This window comes from Gracilinanus agilis, chromosome 2, assembly GCF_016433145.1.
Source record: "Gracilinanus agilis isolate LMUSP501 chromosome 2, AgileGrace, whole genome shotgun sequence".
NCBI lineage: Eukaryota > Metazoa > Chordata > Mammalia > Didelphimorphia > Didelphidae > Gracilinanus > Gracilinanus agilis.
Window position 1 is genome coordinate 43,252,721 of NC_058131.1, and position 10,870 is coordinate 43,263,590.

At 46.4% G+C, this 10,870-nt stretch overlaps 1 protein-coding gene across 1 annotated transcript; it reads right to left on the minus strand.

Annotated features, from left to right (window-relative positions):
- Window positions 1-431: 431 nt before the first annotated feature.
- LDHD (lactate dehydrogenase D) lies at window positions 432-9,020 on the minus strand. The gene is made up of 10 exons (XM_044663120.1): window positions 8,846-9,020; window positions 7,885-8,026; window positions 6,219-6,360; window positions 5,669-5,828; window positions 4,256-4,455; window positions 3,440-3,568; window positions 3,125-3,252; window positions 2,779-2,869; window positions 2,473-2,584; window positions 432-2,090 (listed from the first exon to the last, which is right to left on the minus strand). The coding sequence occupies exons 1-10, from the start codon at window positions 8,917-8,919 to the stop codon at window positions 1,925-1,927; spliced, it is 1,344 nt and encodes a 447-aa protein (XP_044519055.1). The 5' UTR covers window positions 8,920-9,020; the 3' UTR covers window positions 432-1,924.
- Window positions 9,021-10,870: the final 1,850 nt, after the last annotated feature.

Consider the following 10,870-nt stretch of genomic DNA (forward strand, 5'->3'; position numbering starts at 1 on the left):
CCCACCTGAACCTTACTTAGGATTTGATTTGCATCTCAGACTGGCAGGACAGTAGCTACCCTGGTTCCTATCTAGAATTCTGCACACCCTCTGGTGGATCATCATGGGAACAGCAGGCCCAGGTGGGCAAGATAGCCAACAGGACACAGGGGTGCTTTTCAACAAACATGGAGCAACTTCTTTAGTGATGAATGTGTGCCTTAGAGGGAATTGGGGTCCACTGGACTAGGCTGAGGGTGGAGCAGTTCAGTTATTTGCAACTGAAGAAACGCCATGCCATGCTGTGCTGGACCACAACAATTCTTTAAAACCCACTTTGTGGGGAACCTCTCTTCAATGCTCTCTTCCTACCATCACCACCCACTGCAGGCATACACATATACACAGATACATTTCTCCTTCTTCCACCAAAACTCACCATCTTGAATGGGTAGATGTTGGAATTTGTTTTTTGGTTTATTTTATTTTGATTTATTATTGGAATACAATCACTTCTTTCTCAAAGGGGGTACATACCACTGAAATGTAGTACCAGCAGGAATCTTAGTCATCACTAGTCCAGTTAATTATTTTATAGATTTGAAGAAACAACTCCAGAGAGGGGAAGTGATTTGCCAATGGCTACATTGCTAACGAGTGGAAGAGATGGCTCTGAGAACACAAGTTCTGATTCTTTCTACTGCCACGCATTACATTCCCCTCTTGAATAACTGGCACCGAGTTCTTAAAAAAAAACAACATATTGGTGGTTCAGTAATGGGAATACAGGAAGTATGTTTCAAATCAGGAATGGATTCTCCTTTTAGCTATGGCCCTTGGGCACCTTAACCTTCCTTGGTAAAATGGTCATGTGGAAACTGCAGAAGATCCAAGGCTACCATGTCCCTGGCCACGAGACTGTTCTGGTGTGTCAATGAACCCCAAAGCTAAAGCCTAATTTGAGTATAATGTTCTGAATGAGAGAGTTGATCGGTAAACCCACTGAATCCTGATTTTGTCAGACCATTCTTAGAATATGTGCTCCCTTTTAGGAGTCGTATTTTAAAGGAATATTCACAGACTGGGACATGTCCAACAGAAGGCTACTGAGATGGAAACTGCCCTGTGAGAATTGGTGAAAGAACTTGGGCTGTTTGGCTCAGAGGAAATGAATGTTGCTCTCCACGGACTGTTGCAGAAGAGAGATTAGGTACATGGTGTGTGGCAGACCTGAGACTGACAGCTGGACTTTACAAAGACATGCATTTTGGCACAAGGAAGAACTTTCCAATAGACTTGACCCCAAATGGAATGGGCCATCTTGTGAGGTCATAAATTGTCTTCCAGAAACAATGAGGTCCTTCCCTGTGAAGGGAGATCATAGAGGGGATTCTGGCATGGGGCAGAAGGTTTGATTAGATGACCCTCTAGCTCATAAGATGGTATGATTCCTTTTCCAGAAATCTTGGGAACTCAGGCTACCTTGCCTACAGACCATGCTCTAGCCTTTCCCCCCATGAGTTTCACTGTCAGTCACAGAGCAAGGGGAGGGGGAGGGAGAGGCTGTTGGTTAGGGCCCTAAGCTGAGGGAGAAACCTAACGACACAGGATGGACCCCAACCCTGACCCTCCCTTCCCCACAACTTCTAGTCGAGAAGAGAGAGCCTTAAAAAGAGTAATTCTAAAAGGTTTACTTAGAAAAACCATGATGGACAAACTGACTGGGCTGAGCCAGCCAAGATCAGTAAGCAGTAAGCCCTCTCCTCTGGCTCTCCTATTTCCCTAGGATACTTAAGGGTGACCTAAACCAGTGATTTCAGGACTAAGGTGAGATTTTTGCCCAAGTAAAAGGTTATGATCAGCCATTCTTCTATATTGAAGACTTTGCCACACAGAGCCCCCACCCCACCAAATCCCTGAGTTGATTAAGGTGGTAGGATGGCCTTCACAGCACTTTGCCGGGATTCATGAGGTTCTTGGGGTCCAAGACTGCCTTGATTTGTCTCATGGTCTCCATGGCTCCCGGGCCAATCTCCTCCTTCAGTAGCTGGCGTTTGCCCAATCCGATGCCATGCTCCCCAGTGCAGGTCCCATTCATGGCCAGTGCCTTCCTAGGGTAAACAGCCCAAGAGGCAATACCTTTAGTGGAAGCACTCAAGATGGACTGCACTGAAGCTTCTCAAGAGACCCTTCACTTTCTCAGAGGAGATTTTGTGGCTTTCTTCTGTGCTTGAGTGAGGGATGCTCAGCTTGGGATTAGCACCAGCAAGTAGGAACACAAAGGCTAGCTGCCTGATTCCTTCCTTCCTTCCTCCCAATCCAGGTTCTAGCTTCCTCAAGACTTGGGGGGGGGGGGGGAGAAGTCCCTCCCTAGATATGGCATGTGTCCTTTGAGCCCCATACCCCTGTTCCTGAGCCTGTGCTTCCTGCTAACCCCTTCTCTCCATCATGACACCTGCCCTCTACCCTGAAAAATCAAACAGATTCTTGTACCTCCCCAGCTGTTTCCCAAACTCCATCACTCGGCGGTATTCATCAGCATCCTCGGAGTTAAACACTAAGATGCAGTGGAAGTTTCCATCCCCAACATGCCCAACTATGGTTCCTAGAAAAGGGGAACAAGATAGTTGCTCAAATGCTGGGTATCACTACTCTTCCTGGGCCCCTCACCGTGTCTGCTCAGCTACTCATCCCCCAATCCTTCCCCTTCTCAAATGAGCCTGTCCTTCCTGTCCCTGAACTCTACCTCCTCTCCCTCTGAATAGACCAGTGGGCAGGGAGGAAGGCTCTGGAAGTCACCTGTGAGTCCAGAAGCCTTCAGGTCCTCCTTGGTCTGCACTATAATCTCTGGGAGCCGTGAAATGGGGACACAGACATCTGTAGAGTAGCCCTGAGTGGGTGAGAGATACAAAGTCTTTCAGGCCTATCAATGACTTCCCCCTGGCAAGATGCTTTACCCTCTTCTTCCTCCTCCAGCCCAGGAAGAGACTCCTCAGGGAGCTTAGATGTCTGTTCTCAGATTTGGTGATCATGTCTAGGGTCCAAGAGCATGGGATAGAAAGGACTCTGCCTACCCTTTAAGTGTTTGGGGAAGGTGTTCCCTATTTCTCCCATCTACTTCTCCACTCTCCCAACCCTGGCTCACCTTGCAGCCAGGCCTAAGAGCCAGGGTGGCATACCAGGCATTGTGCCGAGCTGCCCATAGCTGTTTCCGTTCCTCCAGTTCCTTCGACCATGTAAAATGGGAACTTCCATTCTGTTGGGTGATCTCCTCTGCAGGAAATCCTTGTCACCTTAGGCGTCCTTTTATCCACCCTTCAGGGCCCAGAAGAGATCCTGCCTCGAGGCAGCCACAGCGCATGTCCTACTGGACAACCCTCCCCACAGGGACCAAGTTGTTGGGATTAGACTCCCCACCCTATCACCACCTCTCTTCCCCAAAGCTGGGGGGAAGCCCCACCTGCCCTCTGCAGCTGCTCCCTCAGCCCTTGATTGGAGCCGTGGAACTCCAAGAAGAGGGTGGGAGCCACAACATTGGTCAGGCCACTGAATTTGTTGCAGGCATCCATCATAACGTCATCCAGGAATTCTGGAGAAAGTGTGATGAAGTGGTAGGGAAAGGGGTGGGGAGGAGGAGACAGGAAAAATCAGATCTTGGCAGAGGGAACACACACACACACAAACCATACACACATGTGGAATGACCTCTTCTTCCACCAACACATACAATAGCTCTAAGCACAGTGATCAGCACATAATATCTGCTCAATAAATGTTCATTGTTTGATTGGGTACATCTCACAGAATTATAATATTGAATCAATCATCTACTCTGAACCAGGCACTATTTAGAGCTAGAAAGGACTTGGGTATCTAGACCAGGGATTCTTAAGCTCGATTCTTAGATTTCAAGGATTCTGGAAATGGTTGTTTTTTTTGTGTTTTTTTTTTTTTTTAACCTTTACCTTCTGTCTTAGGATCAATACTGGGTACTGGTTCCAAGGCAGAAGAGCAGTAAGGACGAGGCAATGGAAGTTAAGTGACTTAGCTAGAATCACACAGCTAGGAACTGTCTGAAGCCAGATTTGAAACTAGGACCTGTCTCTAGGCCTGGCTCTCATCCACTGAGCCACCCAACTGCCCCTAACCCAAAGTCTTCAGTGACCAACAGCAGGGAATTTCTTTCCAAACCTCTTTTGCCATGAAGGGTGGAAGTGGAGAAGAGGACACCACGGTTTTCTTTCCACCTGACCAAGACCCCTTCCCCAGTCCTCACCAATTCGTGCCACCTGCACTCCACTCTGGAGTATCTGTACGGTGCTATCAACAGCAGCCTGGATGCTAGGGAAGGGACAGATTGCTGCCACAGTGGCCTCAGGGATGCCATGCAGTCGTAGTGTTGCTGTTGTGATGAGGCCCAGGGTCCCCTCTGAGCCAACAAACAGTCCTGTCAGGTTGTAGCCAGCTGAGCTTTTCCTGGGGCCCCAGGGAACACAAGAATGGGTTCCTGGGGTCAGTCCCAAGGCAGAACCCACAAGAGCATAGATTTCAAGCTGGAAGAAACCTTAAAACCATCAAATATACCACTCCCCACCCCTTGACATTTTACAAAATGAGGACACAAGAGAGGTGAGGTAATCTACACAAAGTCACACATAATCTAGCAGAATTCAAACCCAGATCCTCTGCCTTCAAATCCAACACTCTCCAACACACCATACTCCCTCAGAGATCAGGAGTGGGTTCTAACTAGCCTAAGGACAATCTGGCAGCAGTGGCCTGACCTATTGAAATCTTGAATGAAAGCTATCTGTATTTTCCAGTGGTGCTTCTCATCAGGTAGGCTGGGACCAAGGTGGAGAGAGCTCCAGTAGATCCCTGGCAAAGGGTCAGAGATCATCTCATCCAACCCCTTCATTTTACAGATGAGGAAACTGAGCCTCAGAGTCATACAGCTAGAGAATAAGAGAGCTGTAACCAGAACTCATGTGTCCTGGCTGCCAGGCCAATCCAAGAACCTTTCCACTAGACCAGTCAACATTGATGGCATGAGGATTCTGTCACCAGTGCTTAGCCAACGTGGAGGCCATCTAAAGGCAAATACACAATGTCTACAACAGTATAAGTGGAAAGAACCATGATAAAACAATTGGAAATGAACATGGTGAAGTTGAAATGACTAAACCTGTCCCCCAAGAAGAGAGAGGAGAAACCACAGTCCTTACTGGGGGACTGTCAGTATCTTACTTTTTCAAATGCATGGTAAGTTGCCAAATCAGGGTTTTTTCTTGCTTTATTATAAGGGATGGTTCTCGGGAAGGAGATTGAAGAGGAGACATACTGGGAAATGCGGGTGATATGAAATATCGATATCTTTTAATAGCAATAATTTTCAAAATATGAGCCATGCTGAGCCTAACAGGGAGGATAAAGCTGGCCAGGGATGAGAGAGGAAGGAAAGAAATCACAGGGTATTCTCCAAGAAGTCAATTGAGGAATAGCTTTTGGTGTATCTACTGCTTTGAATAATCTGTATCATTCTACCCTCCATGAGTCTGAGCAATACAAAGCTCCCTTGCAAGGCCCATTTGTCTACTGGTTCTTTAGGGTGGGTTGATGCCTTGGCTGCTGAAAGTCCTGACCCTAACACTCTATGCTTCTTTCTACTACCACCACCACCCCAACTCACCGGAATCGGCGACCTTGACCTGAGGTATACAGGATCTTCCCATTTGCCAACACAACTTCCAGGTTGATGACATTCTCCAGCATGGTGCCATACCGAACAGCATTGGTCCCCGAGGCCCCAGTAGCTGCCATGCCACAGAGGGAGGCATCAGCTCCTGGATCTGGGAGAAAGAGAGCATATGGGGGAAAGGGACCAAATTGGGGGAGTGCATGGAGCTCTCAAGAGGTCCCAGGAGAAAACCAACCCATTGGCTTTGGAGGATGGGCAGCAGGTGGCTGGAGCCCTGCCTACTTGTCTGGGCTCCTTAGGACAGGGCCAGACAGTTTGGGGGAAAGCAGCCATGGGCAAGGGCAGTTGTGATCAAGAGGTGGGTGGGGGGAAGAAGCTAGAAACTCCAAGATGAGCCCAGGCAGACTCCCTAAAACACATGCAGGGATTCTCTTCAGAGCCTTTCTCAGGAGGTCCATATAGAAAGGAGGGAAGGAAACCCCATGGCATCCCTGGAGCATGAGGAAATATCCCAGAGTTTGAGCTGGTCCCCAAGTCATACCCACTGGGAACCAGAGACCACTATCCCTCAGGTAGGAGTTAAGGGCTCTATGGGTAACCCCAGGCTCCACAGTCACTGAAAAGTCTTCCGCATTCAGCTCCAGTACACGGTCCATGCGAGTGAGGTTAAAGCAGATGCCACCCTATCAGAAGGCAGGAAAGAGGAAGAGATGAGATGGGCCCCCATCAGACAGACAGACAGACACACACACACACACACACACACACACACACACACACAGAGTTTTCCAGATTCCCCTTTCCCGATACCCCTTTTCCAGACACCCCTTTCCTGATAGATGAAAAAAACTAAGTGTCCAGGAGACATGAGGGGAGAAGAAAGGAAGAGAACCATAAAAACTAAAGGCCTAGATGGAAGCAAGGAAGGAGAGTTCCCCCCCACAGACCAAGGCTCAAGGAGCACAGACTCTTTGAGAAGAGAGAATATGATTGTTTCTAAGATGCCAAGACCTTCAAGTGTCCCCTCCTCATGTTCTGCTTCTGATGGAGGGTCATAGGCAGAAGTGTGGAGGGAACAGGTTGCCTTCTCTGACCTCAATTTCAGAAGCTTAGGACTATTTCCCAATATACTGAACTTTCCTTAAGAATCCATTTGGGGAATAGCTGGGTGGCTCAGTTGATAAGAGAGCCAGGCTTAGAGACAGGAACTTCTGGGTTCAAATATGGCCTCAGATACTTCCTAGCTGGTGACCCTGGGCAAGTCATTTAACCTCCTATTGCCTAGACCTTACTGTTTATCTGCCTTAGAACCAATACATAGAATTGATATTAAGATGGAAGGTAAAGATTTTTTTAAAAAATCCATGGTGGGTGATCAGTTTGGTGGGTTTTTTTTTCTCTCTCCAATAAGGGATGGCTCCCTGGCAGGAGGGAGAGGAAAGAGTACAGGAGGAAATGTAGATGATACTTTTTTAAATCAATAAAAATTCATTAAAAAAAGAGAACTCATGAACTTTTTCTTTTAGTTGTTCCCCACACACACCTTTTTAAAAACTACCACATCGATGCAACTTGGAATCTTAGACAGTTGTCTAGAGCAATGAGAAATTAAGTAATTTGCTGTGAGGTAGGATTAGAACCCAGATCTTCCTGGCTTCTACATCAATTCTTTATTCCTTGTTTCATGTCCGAGTAACATAGCCAATTAGTGCCAGAGACAGAATTTGAACTCATCTTCTTGATGCCAACCCCAGGTCACTCTCTTATGTTGCCACTCCTCTCTGAATTTCACTTTGTTTAGAAAGCTCATTTTCAGTGGGGCAACATAGACCAGTACAGATCTATTACCTTTGTGATCCTTCAGCTAAAACTCTGCTGCCCAGACTATCCAGGGTTCCTATCCCAATAAGCATAGTTGCTGGGGGGTGAGGGAGGGAAGGGAGGATACAGCAGAGCCCAATAGGTCAGGAGGAAAGGTATTAAGGGTTGAGCTGGGAAGTAGCAAATGATGGAGGAGTGGACTTGCCACTTAGCTTAGCCAATGAGAGGTGGGGAAGAGACAGATTCTTATATAATGAGGTTCAAATTGGGGAAGGGCAATTAAAGGAGCATGAGTGGAGGGATGGAGTTGGCAGTCTCAAAGATGAAGAGGGAATCTGGCCCCACTTTAAAAAGCCCCAGCCCCAGCCCCAGGGCCTTGGCCATACCTGTATAGCATTGACTCCACCTTCCAGCCCTGTCCCAGTGCCAAAGGGGATAATGGGAATGTTGTGATCATAGCACAAGGCTGCCAGCTGGCTGACCTGCTCCACATTCTGGGGCCAGACAACTGCATCTGGGGGGCTGCACCTGCAGAAAAGACAAGGCTCGTTTCTCCATGGAACTGAATACAAGAAATAAATCAATAAAATGTAAATAAAATTTTAAAAAAGACAAGGCTGGAGGAGGCTGGCAGGTCCCAGCCTAAAAGAAAGCCAACCAAGTCTTCAAACTCTAAAGACAGTGTTCAGTGGACAGTGCCAAGAGAGGAGCCTCTGTGCTAAGGTCTAGTAGGAGAGGAAGAGAATATTCCTGGAGTAGGGGACCAAAGGGAACTTCTTCCCTGGCATACTGAACTTTATCTTCATCTCAGTGCCAAGGGCAAGGTTCTCCAGGGAAAAGGCTTTAGGAGAAACAACCAACCAGGAAATGGGAAGGAACGGACCCCAAAGACTTGGGCCCCACTCCTAAACCCTTTGATCCCTCTTCTCTCAAACCCAACCACAGAAGGGAATATCAAAGTGGGTAGAAGAATGAACCTGAGACTCCTAGACTTAAGGCAGACAGCTTTGGGAATGACTGAGTCCTCTTAACTCCCATTCTTATTTTACTGACAAACTAGAACCCGGAGAGAATTGGCATCCCCAAGGTTATCTGCCTGGTTCAAAGCAAAGGATACCTTCTTGTGATGGGATATAGGGCAGGAAATAGTCATGGACAGGAAAAGTCAGATGCTGGACAATTCAGGAGGAGGAAGAGAAGCAGAGACCTCCGGAAAGAAGGGACTGATGGTCTTCATCCCTCATCCCCAGCACCATGTGGCCAGTCTGACTCACCAGTCTTCTGGGGCTGTAGGATTCTGAGACACAGGGCCCCCCCCCCTGCTCACCTGGCCCACCACCTACCTACCTGTGCATAGACTCATCATGACCATGCTGCTCACGCACTGCAGCAGCTATAGACACATTGGGCTCCCCCACCATCGCCTTCAGTATCTCCACAAAATCATCGCTGACTCGCTCCTGCAAGCATCAAAAGAGGGCAGCTCCTCAGGGTTCTAGGAGATCTGAGCTCTCAGGAGAAGATCAGTCAATCAGCCAATCATCAAACATTATTAAGCACCTACTCTGTGCCAGGCACTGAGCTAGGAACTGGGGATAAAAAGATGAAAATTAAATAATGCCTGCCCTCGAGGAGCTCCCCTTATGTGGATGGTCTAATGAAGGTATCTGTGGGACTCTGAAAGAGCATGTTGGAAAGCACTCTGTGAAATGCCAGAAGGCAGGAGATGACCGTTTTTGGTCAGAGGCCCCAAGACCTTTTGTCATGACCCCCTCTTCTCCATCAGCCAGCTTAGCCAAGGGAAAGCAGGCGACCCTCGTTTTATTTTTTATGTTTATTTATTTTTTAAACCCTTACCTTCTGTCTCAGAATCAATACTATGTATTGGTTCCAAGGCAGAAGAGCTGTAAGGACTGGCCAATGGAGGTTAAGTGACTTGCCCAGGGTCACATAGCTAGGCTGTGTCTGAGGTCAGATTTGAACCTAGAACCTCCTGTCTCAATCCACTGAGCCACCTACCAAGTCTAGAGATGGGAGATTCTGGCCTCAGATACTTCCTAGCTGTGTGACCCTGGGCAAGTCACTTAACCCTCACTACCTAGCCCCTGCTGCTCTTCTGCCTTGGCACCAATATTAGTATCAATTTTAAGACAGAAGGTAAGTTTTTTAAAAAGTAATTAATTAGTTAAAAATTTAAAAAAGCGTCCTTCTTCAGCAAGAAAAGACCTGCAGGTATAAAATTATTCCTGGCAACATTGTTTTTATTAGGAAAATGCTGCAAACAAATTTGTGAGCCCAATTATCAGAGGATGGTTGAACATATTGTGAAAGGAATGAGTAGGAAGAAGTCTAAGAAATAACGGATGGACTTGAATGAAGTGATGTGGAATGATGAAAGCTCCTTGTCAAGGATAATCCCCCAGGGAGTGACCACAGAGATGGAAACCAAGATGTCTTCAGCCACAAAATTGACATCAAACACAATTAATGTTGGAAATAAAGTTGCTAAGGTGAATCTTCATGACTGACATGATCTCAAAGGTCCAGTGATGCGGCCCAGCCACCAACAGAGAGGAGATGGACTCCAGATACTCCAGATAGCGAACGAGACCTACAGAGATTATTTTGGATGTGGCCAATGTAGAAATTTGTTTTGCTTCACTAAGCATACTTGTTACAATCAGTTTTTCTTTTCTTTTTTTTTTTTTTCTAAATGTGTTGGGGGCAGGGGAAGAAGAGGATATTTGTTCATTGGAAAAAGAAAATGTAATTTTAAAAAGGAAAAGCTTATTAAAGTGCAAACCCTTCTTTCTTTTTGTAAAAAAAGCAACGTTCAAAGTTGTAAAATAGCCTTGATCAGTCTCAAGCAATCGACTATCCCATGCCATCTGGCTTAACTTCTAAGGGGAATTGTCCTTAGGAAGATTTCATCATGAGTTTGTTGGGGTTTTATGTCAAAATAAATTTAAATTTTTAAATAATAATTTAATTAATAGCAATTAAATAATAATAATAATGATGATGAATTAATTTTAAAATTTAAAAACTTAAAAAAAAAGATTCATCCTTATATTCCCCCCATTGTGCCTAGCACAGAGTCTCACAGATAGCAGGTGCTCAGTAAAATCAGTTCAGCCAACAGGATTTTGTGCACATTTTTCAAAATCATTAAATGGCCACAGATGAAGTCACCAGTTAGCTTAATGTGGGTAAATAAAGGATTCTGAGGCTCAAAGAATGTCAGTCCAGAATCGACCTCAGATCAATTTGTCCAAATGCCTATTTTATGAAACAGAAAACAGAAACCCCAAGAGTCCTGGGCTCCTTAGAGCCGCAAGCACCGTGAGAAGGAGTCCCAGCCTGTCAGATGCC

Bases quoted from the DNA above. Each gene is read 5' to 3' on its own strand.
- LDHD (XM_044663120.1), bottom strand. From the start codon at position 8,919: ATGGTGGGGGAGCCCAATGTGTCTATAGCTGCTGCAGTGCGTGAGCAG. The intron at 5,829-6,218 runs GTATGACTTGGG...TCTTTCTCCCAG, and splicing joins TGGTCTCTGGTTCCCAGTGG to ATCCAGGAGCTGATGCCTCC. The intron at 4,456-5,668 runs GTGAGTTGGGGT...CTGGGGCCCCAG, and splicing joins GGTCAAGGTCGCCGATTCCG to GAAAAGCTCAGCTGGCTACA.